Here is a 19,286-nt window from a genome sequence, read left to right on the forward strand (position 1 = left end):
GTAAATGAGGAAACAGCTGGAAAAGTAGCTGTCACTTCTGAGTTAGTGTCCTTATCTGGACAGTGTGCCTCTCACAGATCAGCATTACCTTCCTGTGATCATTGTAGTGCTGCTGCTTTGTGTGTGAGGGAGGTGCTTTGTTGGACCAGGCTCTTTTATGCATAACTAATGAAAGCTAGTTCTGTGACCTGCTTGGAAATAAGACACAGAATTCCTTTTTGGTCTTGCTGTGGGTTATTCTGTAATCTCACTGCCTTTCTGTGGTAGGCAGAAGTGGTGTGTGAGTCCCTTAAGTAGCTAGAGCAAAGAATGGCCAGGCATCTATACTGTAGCATTTTTCTAATTCACCTCTAATAGAGCCAGGTAGGGGAATTCTTCTACAGTTTTCCTGGTGAGCCTTTTGCACAGTCTTGCTTACTTCTGGAATTCATCCTCTTTTTCTAGTTCTGCTTGAGAGTTGACCTGTACCCTCTAAAGTTTTATTCATTAAAGAGCCCAAATGTAGTATATTTAGCTGCTGTTTCCTGATTTTGTCTTCTGGGCTACAGTAATCTTTATAGCTCAGATCTTCCTTAATTGTCACTTTTCTGTAAAACAGAACTAAACTTTCTGTAAAACTGGAACTAAAGAACTAAGTTTCAGTTTTTAGCTAGCTAAGCCTTGTCCAGCTGTAGCTATCTAATTAGAAGATAATTTCCAGGTTGTTTACCACACTTACTAATGCTGCTTTTCAACATTTTAAATGTATTTACCCTTGGTCTTTTTTCCTACTGAACAGGGTCGTCTTGTTGAGACCATTGAGCTTATTAAACCTTCAAGTGGTGGATTGGGCTTCAGTGTCGTGGGACTCAAGAGTGAAAACAGGGGAGAACTAGGAATATTTGTGCAAGAAATCCAGGAGGGAAGTGTAGCTCATAGGTAAGATTAATACTGGAGTATTTTACTGTACCCAGTCTTAACATTTGTGGAACAAAGGCATGTTTCCTCCGTATTCAAAGCAAAAAGAAGCAGATTTAAGACTGCTGTTCACTACAGTTTATATAATGTTGGAACAGGGCAACGTATTATCTGTCTCAAATTTCTAGAAACTACAAATGTAGTTTCTCTGTGGTTTGTTTAGAATATCAGCTTTCCAACAAGGGAAATGAGGAGGTTAACCTTCTGTGTCATGGCTTTTAAAGCTGAAATACAGATTTTGCCATCCTTGAATGCACTGAAAAACAATTTGGTGGAAAAAAATACTGGTTGTAACTAGCAGCGTTGTTTGCTAGGTAGGGTTGCACTGAGCAGGTATAAAACCTAGCTTTCAAGTCAAGCAGGGCTTGACCTAAAATTGGTGGACTTTTAAATTAAAACAGATACTCAGGCAAGTATCTCAGAAACTCGACAACAGTAATAAATTAAAGTGTGCTTTAGACTTTAATCCTGATTCCACAAGTAGTGGTGAGAGAAATTGATTTCTTCTGTAGAACAGCCTGATGGAACAAAAGAACGCAGTGGTGAATGACAGCAGCACTGGCTCACTGCAGACTGGTGGGATGTGTTACTCACTATGTGTAGATTTGCTCATGAAGATCCTGGAAAGCACTGCTCTGTGTTGTAGGTGTATTCTATGTCATGTGGGCTGGCTGAATCATCTCAGTGGTATTTCTCACTGAGTTTAGGGAGGGCAGAGCATGGCCTACAGAGTTAATTTACTTACGCAAAGTGATGTGTTCTTTGTCATTACAATAATTTTTAATCAGCTTGAATTACACTTTTTTTTTTTTTTTTTCCCTTCAAGAGGTCTTACCTTTTACTTCTGTTCCATGAAACTGAGACATGTCTCTACTCAGTCAGAGCCTGGCAGGAAGAGAAACATGAACATTCAACTTCTATAGGATTTTTAAATCAGTAACCATGTCTTTGAAAACACTCTGAAAAACAGTTTGACTTTACCAGAAAAATATTATGGGTTGAAGCAAAATAGTTTTCCTGAATGCTGTTGAGTGCCTTGGCTTCTGCACTGTAGGCATTCAAAACAGTTGGTGTAATAGGGATCCTGGGTTTTGTTGCTTTGTTTTTAAAGCATTGGCACTTTGGAGGCTCTAGAGTTTTTGCTGATTTATTGCGGATGCAATAGATGTAGTAGAGGAGACAGAGGGTAACTCATCTGTGTAGGCTTCATACATTTCCTTTTGAAGTAGGTCTGAGGCTCAGTATATAATTTTACAGTAGTGCTTCCTTTGTCAGAAAGTAACTTGTTTTTACAATTTGTTCAAGGCTTCTTGCCCGCTTCTTTAAAAGGCATCTACTTTATAATTCCTTCTGATTCTATCTCTCTCTCTCTTTTATTTTTCTTTTCTCTTGATTTTGTGAGAAACAAAATTTGTTACTGTAACATCCTGATGACAGTGTGTTCCACTCTATGGTTTGATGAATATTCAGAGAGGGTGCAGTGAACAAAGTGGAGCACTTGGTCTGTTAAGCAAGAGGCTCAAATTCAAGAATAAAAATAAGTTCCCAGGCTATGGTTGGGAGCAGCTGAGATCTAATATGCTTAGTCTCGGATGGGGGTACATGGAGAAGAAAGCTAGCTAGAGGGTAGTAGCTGGGGGATAGTGGCAGTGGGATTAGCTTCAAAGGAAGCGATCACCAGGGTGCTCCTTTCAGCAAAACTGCAGGGAGAGATTAAAAAGTGGGGGAAATAGAGAACAGGTTATTAGAAATACTGGAAAAATGTCAAAATATTGTAATTTCTGATGCAGCACTTCTTCAGTCTTTCCTATTTGTGTTTTTTTGTTTTTTTTTTTTGTCCCCCTTCCCTGTTTACATGTTTGTAACAGAGATGGAAAGCTGAAGGAAGCAGATCAAATCCTTGCTATTAATGGACAAGCCCTTGATCAGACAATTACACATCAACAGGCTATCAGCATCCTGCAGAAAGCAAAAGATAATGTCCAGCTAGTTGTGGCCAGAGGCACTTTCCCTCAGCTCATCAGTCCTGTAGTTTCCCGGTCTCCATCTGCTGCTAGCACAATTTCAGCCCATTCTAACCCGGTGAGTATACCACAAACAGCTATGTATTCAATTCCAGGCTTGCGTGTACTTACTCCATGTAGCATTTTGAGATTTTTTTGGTAGCTTCTACATACATATCCTTCACAGTTCTTGAGGTTTTTCTACTGTTTATCTTTGTTGTACCTTTTCCCACGCAAACACTAGAAAATACTCGGGCTTGTTGGGGTGGAAATCTTCATCATAGCAGTATTTTATCTTTCCGTTTACAAACCTTTCTGCATCCACCAATGCAAATACAGTATGTTTACCTTACTTAATGAAGCTTTATTTTGGGGTAGCAGTAAACAGTATCTTTTTTTCTCTTTCCCTTTTTCCAGGGCAGACAGAAATTTTTCGAGGCATTGTAATGTGATCTGCACCACCACCTAAATGGGTGCTCCTCTGTTTGTTTCTCTGTTGTCTGTTAGCTGTGGGGCTCAAGTAAAGCAACAAGAGATCCATCAAACTGTCATGTGTAGGGACACACTGTAGGACCCCTAGAAAACACCTCTGCTACATTTCATTTATTTAGAAAACTTTTGCACACCTGAATGTAGAGAACATAGTTCAGAATCATGGTGATGCTAGCTGCACTTTCTCTTCCTGTTACATTCCTCATTTATGGAGGATGAATGGTCCTGGGATGAAAAAGTCTGTCTGGTTTCCATAGGTTTTGCTGTTCCGTCATCACTATGTCTTCAAGGGAGTCAGTAATCAGAAATATACAGAGCAATCAATCTGAAAAAAGCAGCTATTTTAGTGTTTATGTAATCATTACCATAAAACTTTTAGTGGAGAAATCTCAGCATTATTTTTTAATTCTGTGTGCAGGAATAAAGCTGATTGTCTGAATTTTTCCTGCTGGCAACTGGGGAGGCCTGTATTCTTTCAGTATTCCAGCAACACTCTTCTTTCTCTATGCGATTACCTCTGTATTCCCTGAACAGCTTCCCTCGCTTGAAAATGTTCCTTTTAAACCTGCCACAGCTTCTGTTTTTCTATGCATGCCTTTCCCAGTTCTTGTGTTCCCATTACATTCAAATGCTGGAGCTAAGCAGCTTATCTGGAGCCACTCTTTTCCTGTGGGCTTTGCTTGATCACTGTTGGTTTATGTTAAGACTGCAGATACCCAAACAGGTACTACAGGGCTTTGAATTTACAGATTATTCCAAAATAAGGGCAGATTTTCAAGATCCCACCTGATGGAATACCAGTTGTGGTTTTAAATTTCAGATTAATTTGAAGCAATACCAGGAGCTTCCAATTTTTCTTCAGGACTGCACGATGCAAGTGAGCTAGGTTTTGTCTTACATTCAGAGCAGTTTTGCTTCTATCAGAACATGAAACCTGCCATCAGACCTACTTCATTCTTGTGCTGTTAACATGAGTCAACTTGGAAATCTTTGTTCATTACACAGGAGGCAGATCTGATAATGCAGATCTCACAGTACCTTGTGCTGCTTTCAGCTTTAATCTCTGAATTGGGTTTATGCTTTCTCCTTTGCTTTGTTATAAAGGCTGGTGTGAACATGCACTTATCTGAAGATTTTAATTTCCAGTCTTGTGAGATTTTGTACCAGCAGTATTTCTCATTGAATTAAATGTGGCATGGAGGTGTACAGTTCTAGATTGCTGCTTGTATTCACTCAGGGACTTCTTAAAAGGCTTGAAGCACTACCCAGCTCTGTTTTCAACCAGAGAAATTCCAACTTATGCAGAATGAGCACTTTATTGCCAAACTATTATATAATCATATACCTAATAGTAAATATTTTAAAAGTCCCATGTTTGTACCTTCCCCCCACTTTCCTTTACTCATAAACATACTCAAGAAATTAGATAAAATATTTTGCAAGTTTTAATGTGTGTTCTTACTTTGATCATTGCAAGCTGATATCCATTCCTTTTAGGTTCACTGGCAGCATGTGGAAACCATTGAGTTGGTGAACGATGGCTCAGGTTTGGGATTTGGGATAGTGGGAGGGAAGTCAACTGGAGTGATTGTCAAAACCATCCTCCCAGGAGGTGTGGCTGATCAGGTAAATTCAACCTATCCTTCCATTTACCATTCAATAAGGTGTGAAGTTACCCTTTAACTTTATACTCATGCTAAGTAATAGTAGCTTTTTTCTTCAGTGGTGTAAAAGAGAGCAAGTGATGAAATTCATCCTAACTAAAGGCAGGCTTCGTGCAGGGGATCTGTGCAATTGAATGTGAAAACTGGATTAGGCTCTAAATCTCTTTTCCAGATATTATATATTGTGCATGTTTGATGTGGATGCCTTTAGACTCCTACTTATTTCATTAATATACTGGTTCTAATGCAGGGGTGGGAGTAACACTAAATACTTATCTGCTGTGCCCTGACAGTACTGGACTCACTGCAACTTGGATCAGGCATGTGGCTTCATGTGTCTGTTTCAGAACACAGGGTCTGCTCCTGCCTGAAGTACTTGTGTAAATTGAATTTGGTGATCACAACCCATTTCAAGGTTGTCTGGTGAACGAGTATCTAGGGCTTCATTGATGATGGTCAGTGACTGAATAGGAAAGGAGACTGGAGGCACAGGAGTGGTGGCCTGGTAACAGGGTCTAGAGATGCATGAACAGGATTTACTGCAAAACTCTTTCCCCTAGTAGGTAGATGAGTTCCTTTTACAGACCTGTCTTGTTAATGCTTTTCCTATGGGCTAAGTTTGTATGACGCTTTTTTACTGGTTATAAGAAAATAATTAGAAAAGTAAACCAGTATAAAGCAATATAAATAACTGGATCACAGTAAGGGAGAAATGTATTATATTTTGAAATTATGCTTCACCCTGATGACTATTTTTAAAATAGCAGTGTGAAGATGCACGTACATTTTTATCCTGTCTTTTGGAACTGGTTTTTGGAAATAAACCTGAAGTTCTCTAATATACAGTGCACTTTTTTAATGTGCTTCAATGACTTGAAAAAGGGATATTTCTGGGGAAGTTTGTAGTAAAATTAGTGTACCACTAGGCAATCTACTTTTTCTTCTTCATGTTATCAGGAGAAGTCACCATGTTCATACATCGTAAAAGTGACTCAAAGCCGTGTTGTCTTTTTCTAATTGTATGATATGTGGGAGAAAAAGCAGGATGTGACTAGATTTTTTTCATCATTATCCATTCTCCAGCATGGTAGATTATGTAGTGGAGACCACATCTTGAAAATCGGTGATACGGACCTAGCTGGAATGAGCAGTGAGCAGGTGGCACAAGTTCTGCGGCAGTGTGGAAATCGGGTGAAACTGGTGATTGCCAGAGGTCCTATTGATGAGCCACCTCCACCAGCAGTCCCTCCTGGTACACCAGTACCTGTCACCACACCAGAGAAACAGGTAAGCAACAGTGAATATACTTAAGTCACGGCAAACTTTTACTTCAAACTTTGTCTTTTAGCAGTTATTTGAATGTCTTTCGTGCTTATATTCTCCAAAGCTAGGATTTTCTTTCCTATAGCAGGCTGGGAGAATCAGAACATCATGTATCCATTATGCAAGGAACTATATACCTGAAGCCTTTTTTTAGACCAAGGCTTAGGACTTCTGTAAGTGGTTCCTGGTTCCTTGTGATGGTGCAAGAACACATTGCAAGTGCAAGTGATGGTGCAAGTAACAGCTGAAGCCTTGCAGTCTTTTCTTCAGACAAAGCAGATTGGCTCTAGCATTTCCCTGTCTTCCAGTCCTTTACATCTCCAGGAACATTTCTTATTTCCTTATTACTTCAGCCATCCATTAGACACTTCCTCCCTGTGCCAACCACCACACATATGTTCCTTCACTACATCACCTGGCACTACTCATTTTCTAGACATCTTCCAAAAAAAGTCAGCCAGCTGCTATTCTTATTACCCTGCTGATGGTTGTACTCCCGGTGATGGGAGAACTATCTGCCACTTAAAAAATACTGTAAATTTTTTTAGGTCCTGTCAGCTGAAAAGTCTCTACAAAATGTGTCATCTGCATGCTTGCAACAAGTCCTGGTTGTGCAGGAGCCAGGAACCAGTAGTGCTTTTTCATATATAGTTGTGACCAGATAGATGTAAATGTGAATACATGGAATAAGTGAATGAGAGAAGAAAAAGGTGCTTGTTTTTGAACCTATAAGTAGAAGAATTTATGCTTTACAATGAATTTTTTTACTTACTTTTCCCTGTTGTTTTTCTAGACACTTTCTTACTGGTTACAAATTACATTTCAGATAGGTGACTTTGAAAGAAAAAGAAAACTTCTACAGTTTTTGCAAGACTACCATTATTTTGTCCATTGCAGTGGTATCTGTCAAAAAAAAGTGTATATTTATACCTTCCATTGTGGCTATAAGGCAAACAAGGTTAATCATAATATGGAGTCTTCTGAGCAGCTACGAGGAGAGACGGACTGGGACTTTTGTGTCTCTACAGCACTGAAAGACATGAAAACCTGCCTATATTTCAAACAAAGGGATCAATGCTTGATCCAAATATTTACCTAAAAAGCAGCAGTCTCAAAAGAGAACCTGAATTTTATTATTTCATCTGTGTATATTCAGTATTTGCCCTTCTGAGGTTATGTGATATTATGTTGAAGGCTATCTGCTGCAGGATATATACTTTTTCTAGTACTGAGTGAATAGCTCAAAGCAACCACATAGCAAAATCTGACCTCTTTGCTACCTTCCTTCCATTTCCATCCTTTTCAGTATATTGTTCTGGTACATCTCTGGTGGCAGGAGGCAGGCTATTATTAAACTGCTTCTGCCTGCACAAAATCTTTTTCTTGGGGGTAGCACGCAGTTAATGGTGTTACTGTAAGCCGTATCAATTCATGCCAGGAGTGAAGATGATGATGAAAACAACTCAGTTTGTCTTCTCTTCTGGGCAATTAGACAGTGGATGAAGACTTCATGATACTTCTAAAGCTATTAGTGATGGCAGGATAGCAGGATGGCACTTCCAAAATGGGCACTTCTTATCATGTCCCCTGTAAAAATCCATGAAGTTATTGAAATTGGAGCAGTTTTTTGTGACATTACCTGTGGCCAGAATAGTCCTACACTAACAAGCAGAGAAGTAGTTAAAAGAGCAGAAATAGATTTTATTTGCGTTGGATTTTGGTTTTGGATGATGTTGTTCAAATGAAGAACCAAAGCCAAATTCTCTTTTAGCAAATAGTATCATAGCCCTCTTGAAGTTGTCTATTTTTTCCCACATGCACGCTCATCTAGTCAAACTAAGTTTAGTTAGTATCTGCCTGTTTGATGTATTGTCACTTTTTAAAAATGTTAGTGGATACAGTCAGAATAAAATAGGAGAGTAGCAGGATCTCAATAGATTCGTGTGAAATTTATGAATTCCCAATTTAAATACATACATCAATATCAATTTCCATATAAATACAACGAAATTGAAGCCTGGTATGCATAATCATATGCTAATACATTTCAGCTATGGAAGTGGCTTGTAAATATCTGCTATGAAAATAGCTTATAAGTGTCTTGTATGGACAATTGGAAGAAAAATTGTTTTCTAAAAACTTTTTGAAAGTTGAAATTAAGTCTTCTAAGTTGACTTCTTTAAAGAAGAAGAAGTTCTCTTTAAAGAAGAAGTTTAAAGAAGAAGAAGTTGACTTCATTAAAGAAGTTGAGCTTCTTTAATGTGTTAAAATTGACATGCATAGGAAAAAATAGCTGTCATTATTGAACAGGAATTAAAAATGAATAAAATAAAATACAATTTTGATTTTTTTTTCTTCTTTTAAATAATGCAGCAGTCTAAAGCTGGTTCAAAAGAAGTCACAGAAGCGCAGCAAGCTACATATTCTAATGTTTAAGCATGGTTTGTGTAATTTACAGTACAAAAAATTCACTGTTCAATTTCATCAAATGTTAGTAGTAATTTTAGTCATCAAATATTGATTTGGTAGGTTAGAGGGTAATGTCCTAGGGGCATGACCTGCATTGCTTTACAGTGAGGAATGTTACCTGTGTCTGGTTTCTTTGCTGAATACCAAATCAGAGCAGAGGTAAAGTTGATACTTTCTGTTTTGCATTGGTGTTTAATTTTACATGTTAATTACAGCAAAGAATCAAGTGGATCTTTAAAGAAAAAAATGAGGCTTTCTAATCTTACTTTTCTTATTAGGCAGATGCTTCTGTTGATAGCTGTGAAGATGGTGAGAAATACAACGTTGAACTCACTAAAAACACGCAGGGATTGGGAATAACCATTGCTGGTTACATTGGAGACAAAACATCAGGTAATGTTAGATTCATGCAGTTCACTATACAGTCTGTGATGTACTAAGCTTTGTGTGCATCAAAGACCTGTTTAGTTTTGGTGAAGCATCGCTAAAAAAACCTTTGATCCTCTTAAATATATTCAAAGTTTGTAAAGAAAAAGAAAGGGTTTTCCTCTTGTGAGAAGGACATTCAGATTAGAAGCAACCAGTATTATTATAAAATCCCACAGCAGCTTTTTTTAAACAGTTTTTATAATTACTCTTGGTTAGAGCTTGTACTTGTATGTTTTCTAAAATAGACTGAGCCATTTCTGTTATAACTGGATGGGCTTTTAAAATTACATTTCTATTTTTAAGAAGGCTCTTACAGATAGTACATTAGCTTTATGAGTAGTTTTAAGTTACATTATTATTTTTAACCAATGTGTACAGTACTACTTGCAGATGAAGAGCTCCTTTGTGACTTCTGAATACAGTAAATGTTTGTTCACCTCTGGGCTGTTCCAACCAATAAAAAGTTAATTTAGATAATTAAATGCAACAGTGTTCCTGTACAGCTGTGTTTTTGCTTCATGGTTTCCACTATGATCCAGACCTCTTCTAGGCCTTGGTAGGGTGTATTCTGCTAATACAATACTTCTGGGAAAGTAGAGTTGTCTAATGTGTGGTAAAGCTTCTCAAAGAGTTGCTGGTTTTATTTTTTACCCATGTAGATATTGTTAAAAAAATACATGGATAGATGTATTCTGTGTTACTGGTAGTGTATAGAAATAATTTGTTTGCTTTGAAAAAATGGACTAAATTTTAACAATCTGTTCCATAGGACAGAGTGGTCACAGTTTGTGTAAGTTCACTCTCTAGCAGCTTCCTGTTGAATCTTTAAAAAGCAAATTACATTGTAGATAGCACACATGATAGATCTGATAGTGTATTTTAACTGGAGTATCACCTCAGCTTTAAATTACTGTGCTGCATGTAACTGCATTAGAAAATATTCTTGCCTTAGGAAATATTTGGGCATCTCACTTAATTTGTGACTTAACACCTAGTTAAAGAACAACTTTGCTGCCAGAGAAGTGGCCATAAACTGCTGGACAACAAAATCAGCAACTGAATCTTTCATGGCTGACAAACAGCAGCTTGCTGTGTTACCATAGAGCTATCACAGGGTATGAAAATACTTGGAAGTGAGTAGAACCATCCATTTAATCATTCACAAAACTGGAGAAAGCAAAAAATTAAGAAAAAACCAAAAAAGACTTGTCAGTGTAATGACTTAATTATATTTGTGGTCTTACTCTTCCTCAGCTGAATATAATCACTAGAGCAAAACATAGATTTTGCTTCCTGCTAACTCTTGTCATATTGACATCCAGTGAAATATGAGTTTTGGGTCTTCAAAGGCACTGGGGTGCCTTCACAGCTGTTAAAATCCATTTTGTAGAGGATTACCTTCCCATGGAATGTATTCATTTAACAGAGTTGGGACATTTTTTGAGAGAAAGTAGATTCTTTTCACATTTCTTATCACTGATGATACAGGCCTCTTACTTTCAAGCCTGATTTCATGCCACTTCATGCTAGCATTTGTCTCGATTTCATGTGTATTATGCAAAGTGTGCATGTAGGAACTCCACAGATTTTTTTTTTACTTAGCTGTTGAGGCAAATTCCAGTGTGTTTTTCCTGAAATTTATACCATTTTGTAAAATGTCTTTTCTGTAAGTGTTTTATATAGATGACTTTCACTTCTGATTCAAAATCAGTATGTGTCTAAAATGGTTTTGTCTTGGGGTTTGGATTTCTTTTCTTTTGAATCTCCCTTTTTTTTTAGTTGGCTCAAATACTGACTTGCAGCTGTAGTTAAAAGCTGTTTCAACTGCCAGTTGTAGTCCTATCTGCTTATAATTTTCTGCATGCATATTAGCATGCATTTTCTTAAGTAGTTACTAAGTACATAGAAAACAGATAATTTCCCAGATTGGTATACTCAAACTGTATTTTCTGTGCTGCCTAGTTTTAAATCTGGCCAAGGGTCAGAGACAAGTTGTCAGTGTTGGTTTCAACAATTAGACTATAATACATTACTATATTTCTTATTTTTGTAGCAAGAATTGATAATTAAGCATTGTAGGATTTTGTATGAAATCTCATCCAGTGCAAGCTGACATTAACCAGACTCATCCTTAAAGAAAATAGTAACATATGTTTTACCTAAAGCATATACTTAATTATTCTTTTCTTTTCTTACCTGGAGATGGTGGGTTTTTTTGTTTGGGGTTTTTTTTTTTCTCTTTGGCTGCTGGCATTAGTTAGATTGTTGCATTATCTAAATAGTTTCTTAATAAATTAGTTAATTTAATTTTCTCTGGTTTTTTCATCCCAGAACCTTCTGGTATCTTTGTGAAAAGCATTACAAAAGGCAGTGCTGTTGAACATGATGGCAGAATCCATGTGGGAGATCAAATTATAGTTGTAAGTAAACATAGAAATTAAATCACTTCTGTGCAAAACTATTTCTTTAGGTTCTAAAGAAATGCTTGTGTAATTACTTCTTTAAAACATTTAGGACTGGTGTTGAAATGGTGAGTCCTTTTTTTGACTATTTTGTTAGATTATCTTTCTCACTTTCAGTCTGTGTGTAACTTGTGTTTCTTAAGAAAATCTGTTTCATATGTGTGTACCTTCCTAATAAGTGTTTTGAGGTTCAGTAAAGTTTCAAAGTTTGATTCAAATTAAGCAACTGCTTTCAAAATTATTTTTTAAAGCATGTCACTGAAGTTTTAGATGCTCAGTGAAAGAAGAAAATGTTCTGATGTGTACAATTTTTTTCTACAGTGAAAATCAGGTCATAAATGCAGGTTTTGTGGCTGTCATAGATACAGCTTTGCATATGTGTGAAGGTAGCATGCACAAGTTAATGTCTCCAAGTAAAAAAGTGTGTCCATGTTTGTATGTAGAAGTATATGTGGTTTCAGTAATGATTTACATGCTGACTACAAGTAGCAAAAATTGATTATTCCAGAGTTTGATTTCCTCTTCTACTGGGGATGCAAAGGGAGAAAAAGATTTGAGTGACCTCAGATAGAAGAATAATAAACATACAGTTTGCTCAAGTGTGATGGAAAAATTAAATAACCTTAGGTCATAGCTAATTTTTTATTTAGTTTAATAACACTGTAGTTGGAAGCAGAAAATGGCTGTAAAATCATTAAATGTCTGGGCGTGTGTGTCATTATGAAAGAGGATTTAAAATAATGGAATATGTGTCTTCTATAGAGAGACTGACACAGCTGCAGGAATCAAGGATTATTGTTAGAAATATTTCAGAAATAAAAGGTACTGAGGAGTGAGATGGAGAAAGAATAGGTTTATATGGAGTTTGCAGGGAGAAGGAGAATAAAAAATGGTGTGTACTAGGGGCAATAGGATGAAATTGAGCAATGCCAAGGTCTTGAGTTTCAGAAAAAAAGCCCTAGATTGGTGAGGTAATGAGGTAGCTTCAACCAGAGGAGGCCAAAATCAGATTCTTTAAAGTATTGAAATGATGCACCATATCGAATATCTGTCTGGTTGGTGTAGTGTTTGAGTGGGACACTGGACTTCATGGTGTTAATAGTAGATTTCACTGTGTTTGATGTTAGTTGGCCTGAGAAGAGCTGCTCTCTCTAGTTACTTGTAATAGTAATAGTGGATGGATGTTTCTCTCCTTACCCTCCACTTCCCAGCTCTCCAAGTGATGGCTGTGTTGGTTTATTCATGCAGTATTTTTTTCTAGGAGGTGGAAGTGGCTGTAGCAATCAAACATTTACTTTGCCCAAGCCTTTTTTTTTTTCTTTGTTTTTTTTTTTGGGTGGTGTCTTGTGGGCTGAAAAGCTTTTTAATCCTGCAGGTGGATGGAACAAATCTTCAGGGTTTTACTAACCAGCAAGCAGTTGATGTTTTGCGGCACACAGGACAAACAGTTCGTCTCACTTTGATCAGAAGAGGGCTTAAGCAGGAAAATCATATTCAGCCTCAGGAGGACTTCAATGCTGCTGTTGAAAAGGACTTACTGTTCCAAACAATGGATAGTAGCACAGCAAAAGGTAATGAAAACTGGCTTTGCTTTAAAGTTGGCTTGAAACATTTTTCTTCTGAATTGAAAACTGGAAATAAAGCAGGCCAGATGCATTTTGTGTAGCTTTTGCTGACAGCAGATCTGGTGTACATGAGGGGACGATTTGGTCTACTACAGTTTGATTAATCTTTTAGACACAGTGGTATTATTTGCTGCCTTTTCAAAGTGAGTGCTGAAAGCTCTGCGCTTCATTGCACCTCTGGTTGAATTGCTTCAAGACTTTGATCCTGCAAATCTTCAATTGGTAAGAAGGCAGTGAGTGTTTTATTTCTGCTCAAGGGTGAGAGCTGCATTCAAGAGCAGGCAAAGAGATAGCCCCCCCACGTCTCAGTTCTTTCACTCATGCCTGTCAGTGTCACAGGCTTCTGGTACAACAGAAGTGGCCTTTAGCTGATAGGTCAATATCAGGCTTGTATATTTATTTGTATATACAAAGTTCAGAAGCCAATGACCAATAGTAATTTTGCTGCTGATGAGGTGGGAATAGTGAAGCTTATACTGTGCATACCTTGAAGTGTACACTCCAGATCTTCAAAGTTGGTGTATTTGAGCAGAACATCTGCACAGAGGCTGGATGCACAAATGGATTTTTTTCAGATACTTGTGTTATATGTTGGCATCACCAGATACATATTACAATTCATAGACTGAGGCATAATCCCCCCGTTGCTCAAGATGTTGAAAGATTCAGTAGTGTGTTGTCTCAATGGCATCTTTTCATTCCCACATTTTGCAGAAATTACAGAGTAAATGCTTAGAAAGTGCTGTTTCTCCAGCCAAAAGGTGTTCCAAGACAGCTGACAGGCAGCAAGGCATCTAACAGAACTCTGTGCTAAAAGAGGCTTTTTACAAGTGAAAAGTCTGCCAAGTATGCAGGTCTCCATGTCTGTAGCATTTTCATTTTTAAGTATCAGCTTCCTAAATTGCACATAGAAGGGGAAGGAAAAAAGAAAAAAAGGTAACATAAGAGTGCTGAAGGGTGTTATATTTAATGTTTTCCATTAGCTTTTCTTTCAGGCGTAAAGATAGCATTACTGGTAGTTGTGTTTTGTTTTTTTTTTGTTGTTTCATGGTAAAAATTACTGAAGGAGGTAAAACATCAACAGAAGACAATTTCTTTAAAACATGGCATTTCTTTAAGGCCCCTGATGCCATCTTCCATTTGCAAAATAGGGATCTTCTGAAGTTCAGTCTAATACAGAGTTAGTGCCCTAAGGCAATCCCAGAAGCTCAATGTATATTACTAAAAAATAGCTGAAAAGGATTCTTCTTTTTCCAGATAACAGTGAAACAGAACAGGGATCTCCGTCACTGCCCTCCAGTACCAGTGTGATAAATGCTGGAGAGGACACGAAACAACAGGAAACAGGTTCGTGATGTTTAATATTTTGTTCTGTGAAAATGCACTTCAGTGTGTTTACACAAAGATCAAGTGATTTGTGTGCCTTCTCAAACCCTGTGTAATGTGCAGCTGATGTACAGCTGTCAAGTGAAAGTAATTGTACATATGAGCATATACTCTTGAGTGCTGCAAGATCATTGACTTCTGTCTGTCTTTGAAAATAACTGATTCAAAAATGTCATTTAAAGCAGTCTGTTTTTGCTAAATTATCAGCCCTATTTTAAATCCAGTTTTGTATTTATAGTCTTTTTAGTCTAGTTGTTTATTAAAATTACTTCCTTCGCATTCCTCAGCATGCCTTATCTTTCTAGCAGCCAGCATCTGCTGAGCTGCAGTTCTGGGACTTCTAGCTCTCCTGATAAACTTCCTTTTCACAAATTCCTGAGCTTGCATTGATTTCAGTCTGTGTTCACTGATAATGGGTAAAATTCAGTCAGTTCTGGTGCTCTTGCATGTTCTGACATTTCCCATACTCTTTGTGGTTATTCTTACTTGCCAATGGTATTTTTCTTTCCCTCTTGAACTTTTAGAGCACTGTGCTGCATTTCAGAAGTCATATGTGAAAATACATTCTCCAGACTGAGATAGCACTTGAAGTGTTTTCTAACATTTCCCTGCTTCCAGAGCAAGAGGGGAACTTAAAAGTGTCATCCATACGAATTCTGCTTCGTACAAAGCATTGCCAGATTTGAATATCACAAAACACTTGGCTTTATTTTTAATAATGCTTATTAGCATTGACTAGATTAAAAATCCTTTCTGAGGCGTTTAGTCACTTCAAATTCTTACTAAAAGTCAGTGGGAGTTGGGAATGTAACCGTATAATGAGGATTCTGGTCTTCACCTCTGATGAGCATTCAGTTCTGAAGAGTTTGTGATGCTGTAGGCACAGCACAAACCATGGACCTTGAATATGTAGGGTCCTCTTAAAACTCTGTGTTTGGTGGCTGTTGTATCCAACTACTGCTTTTTACTACTTTCTGCCCTGGAATCTGATCAGTGTGAATGAAAAGAAAATGATCAGGAGGAAAGTATTCTTTTGTTGTTTTTTTCAGATGGCAGATAAACTTTCAGAGCTGCTGCATTTTGCTGCCTAGCCTGTCGTAGTATTTTTTCACAGCATCCTTCCTTTTCTCCCCTCCTTACCAGTTTCATTTCTGCTCTTTAAGTGGGTTAAGTGGGTTATTAGAAGTCTTTGGCTTTTTTTATTTGTGTATGTATGTGAATCTAATCTAAAAAAAAACAAACAAAAGGTAGTTGTCTCACTGCCCTCTAGAGCCAATAGTTTAAAAAAGTGTTTTGCAACTGTGCTTACAGTTTTAAAAGTACAAAATATCCATATTTTTTTTTAATCTTTCCTTGGACACTCTCTGTAAAATGCATTGTTTCTCCAAGGTAGTATCCAGCTATTTATTTATCTATTTGATCAGTCCATTTTAACAAATACCCATGCATGTAACTTTTTCATATGCTTGGTGTTTACTCCCATATGAACTTCTGTTACATTGCTCAGCAATGAGGCTTGTTAAAATAAGTGTCCATTCTTCTCACCAAACTTTTTAAACTGAACTTTGTATCTTTAAAATGCAGTTAATTTTGCAGGAGTGGGTTGTAATACTAAATTTTTAATCTGTTAAAAACAAGTCTGGTGAGCCAAACTTGCCAACTTTGTAGTCATATTTAAGAGAATTCTGGCATCAGGAAAATGGTTGTATAATCTTGCATGGTCCTTGTACTTTATCAGTTTTAGGAATAGACAAGACCTTTTACTTCTTGTCACAGTAATCTCAGACATAACCTTCTAGATTTCCAGCTAAATGCTACAGAAGAAGCAGCTATGAAGGCGAAGTGGCAGAGGATTATGGGTTCGAATTATGAAATAGTGGTAGGTAAAATTATTAAATGCCCTTTGAACTGTCCACCTATTATGTTGCTAACATGCAGGCACAAATATTTGTGTTTAAGTTGTTCCTTTTTTTCATAAATCATATTTCTTAATCAGTTGAGATTATTTTGTTTTAATTATGAACTGTGAATATAGGTATGTATTGTTTCATATTTATTTTAGCAAAGTAGCTGTAGGTTTCTTAGTTTACTGTGCCTATGAATATTTTTTAGCTTCAAGAAGATAAATGCGTATCAAAGAGAAAATTAATACCTAAGGTTAGCTTCAAAGCTAACCCTTCATTAATCAGAATTTGAAGCTAGTCGTACCCATTCTGCATACTGAATAATTTGCTGTAATGATCTAAACGATGCATAGGGCATTACTGTTGGTACAGTTGAAAATCAGTATCTAAGAATTTCATTCCCGAATTGTAGTCCAGAGATATAGTCTCTGCAAAAGTACATATCATGAGATATATTGTGGTTGTACACTGCTCTCATTTGTTTAGGCTGAAGTGGTATTGGATCAAAGTTTCAAGATCAAGATTTCAATTTTTACTTGCTTGTCCCCTGATCCAAGCGTTTGCCACATTTTTACACAAAAGTAATGCAGAGCCTCCTTCTCATCTGGCACTGAGCATATTGGATTGGCCTATGTTTCTGTTTATGTGCTTAGGAGCTTTTCGTGTTGTTCTTGCATGATAGCCTGAAGCATCTCATAAAAAGCAGGTAGAGTAGGTCTGTGATGCTGACTTCCTATCCACATTCATGGGGTAACATAGTCCTGTTACTCCAGGCAGGGTGTTCTGCTCTGTTGTGGTTCCTGGATAACACTTAATAATGGTAGTTTCCTTTCCAGAGTAGTCTACCATTTTGTCACTGTGTAACTTTCATGAAAGTATTTTAGTTTTTCTCTTGTATTTGTTTTTTCCCCTTGATGCTTTTCATCATATTGGGAATCTGAAGCTTTATTTAGCTACAGGGTTTTTTTTCCTACAGTGCTGGAAAAACTAAGCTTGTAACTTTGGATGCTTTTGCTGTCTGAAAGTCTGCATTGCATATGACAATATTTTTGGTTTCTCACTTTGGGAATATTCCCCTCAATGCATGTAAGTTTAAATTGAAAGTAACATGTACATCTATGAATATGTCAAAAGTAATAACTTCTCAATCTTACTCTAGGTGGCTGTAGTTAACAAATATAGTGAAAGCAGTGGGTTAGGGATAAGCCTTGAAGCCACGGTGGGACATCACTTCATCAGATCTATATTACCAGAGGGGCCAGTTGGACGAAGTGGCAAGCTTTTCAGTGGAGATGAACTGCTGGAAGTAAGAAAAAAAGGTTACTTTATCTTAGTCTTCATACAATTAAGATTTTTGAGCAGTGACTTGCTTGTTACAGGTTATGACTTAGGGAATGTAGTATATCTAACTCCATACCAATCCTAGCCAGAAGTGCTTGAGCATACTCTTCATATGTACTTACAGATGTTTAGGTGATTGCATATGCTTACATGCATTTCTCAGCTGACAGCTGATTTTTTCAGACATGGTTCAAGGTCATGGAAAAAGAATTAAAAGTATTAAGATTTATTGTAAAGTATTAAGATTTAATAAGAAACTCCTTACTCAGTGAAGAACTTAATACCTGTTTGCTTTTGTGAATAGTTTTCTTAAAATTAAAATTAGATTTTGGTTCACATGAATGCAAGATACACATAGTAGCAGAGCATGTGGTATTTATAGAGTGGCATCATGCTGTGAAACTATCCATTCAGTTTAAAACCTGCCTTGTGAGCTCCAAATTGAGTAGAAAATAAGACTTGACTGTACTGATTACAATAGATAATTTTTTTTTAATCAGTTGATAAGTAATTTTTTTTTCCCCATATTTGCTTTGTATACTTCTAAATATTGTGTGTTCTTTCTTTGTTGAGGTGAATGAGATCTCTTTGCTTGGAGAAAACCACAAGGATGTAGTCAATATCTTGAAAGAACTACCTATTAAAGTGACAATGGTGTGTTGTCGTCCAGTAGCTCCTCTGGTTACTCCTCCAGAAGTACAGGAGAGTCTAAGTCTGTCTGAGGTTCAGCTCACAGAAAAGGTACTTTGTCTTTAAAATCACTGAAAAAATGACTCTTTTGTTGACAAAAAAACCATATAATGTTTTTGTACAAGATGAGAAATACATTCCATTTTTTACAATCCTGTAGGCAGAAATATTTTGGGATTCAAGTCTGTCTACCCAACAACTTAACTTCTTTTAAGTGGGGCCCTTGGGAGTATGGCAAACAGAACTGTGTGTTTTTTAGAATCTGAATGTCTTGAATCTGGTTTTGAACTTTGCTTTCTGGGTTTGCGTTGCATGGAATTGCATGTGCATTCATTGGCAGAAGCATTTCTGTCACCTGTAAGTGCAAAGCTCCGGGCAACCTGCTGTACTTGTACATAACATGTAGGAATAATCTGCCATGCAGTATTCAAAGCAATAGCATTTGTAGGAAAGAGACATGGAGAATTCTGAGTTCTCTGCAATGGACCAAATTCAGCTTATCATTGCTAAGCTTTTCTATGAAATCAAGGGAAGAGAACAA

The 19,286-nt window shown here is 37.1% G+C and overlaps 1 protein-coding gene across 20 annotated transcripts in view; it reads left to right on the plus strand.

The window, feature by feature from the left end:
* MPDZ (multiple PDZ domain crumbs cell polarity complex component) overlaps nucleotides 1-19,286 on the plus strand; it is a 93,050-nt gene that overhangs the window by 18,300 nt on the left and 55,464 nt on the right. For all 20 annotated transcript variants that reach the window (XR_011723428.1, XM_071731770.1, XM_071731752.1 and 17 more), the window contains exons 5-15: nucleotides 779-918; nucleotides 2,826-3,039; nucleotides 4,950-5,078; nucleotides 6,200-6,403; nucleotides 9,187-9,301; nucleotides 11,669-11,757; nucleotides 13,175-13,370; nucleotides 14,682-14,771; nucleotides 16,610-16,689; nucleotides 17,874-18,020; nucleotides 18,629-18,796. Coding sequence is in view for 19 of the 20 variants with exons in the window: in XM_071731770.1 (XP_071587871.1) it covers nucleotides 779-918; nucleotides 2,826-3,039; nucleotides 4,950-5,078; nucleotides 6,200-6,403; nucleotides 9,187-9,301; nucleotides 11,669-11,757; nucleotides 13,175-13,370; nucleotides 14,682-14,771; nucleotides 16,610-16,689; nucleotides 17,874-18,020; nucleotides 18,629-18,796 (1,572 nt within the window). In the remaining variant the exon portion in view is untranslated. The remainder of the gene's footprint in view (nucleotides 1-778; nucleotides 919-2,825; nucleotides 3,040-4,949; nucleotides 5,079-6,199; nucleotides 6,404-9,186; nucleotides 9,302-11,668; nucleotides 11,758-13,174; nucleotides 13,371-14,681; nucleotides 14,772-16,609; nucleotides 16,690-17,873; nucleotides 18,021-18,628; nucleotides 18,797-19,286) is intronic.

Source organism: Heliangelus exortis, chromosome Z (assembly GCF_036169615.1).
Source record: "Heliangelus exortis chromosome Z, bHelExo1.hap1, whole genome shotgun sequence".
NCBI lineage: Eukaryota > Metazoa > Chordata > Aves > Apodiformes > Trochilidae > Heliangelus > Heliangelus exortis.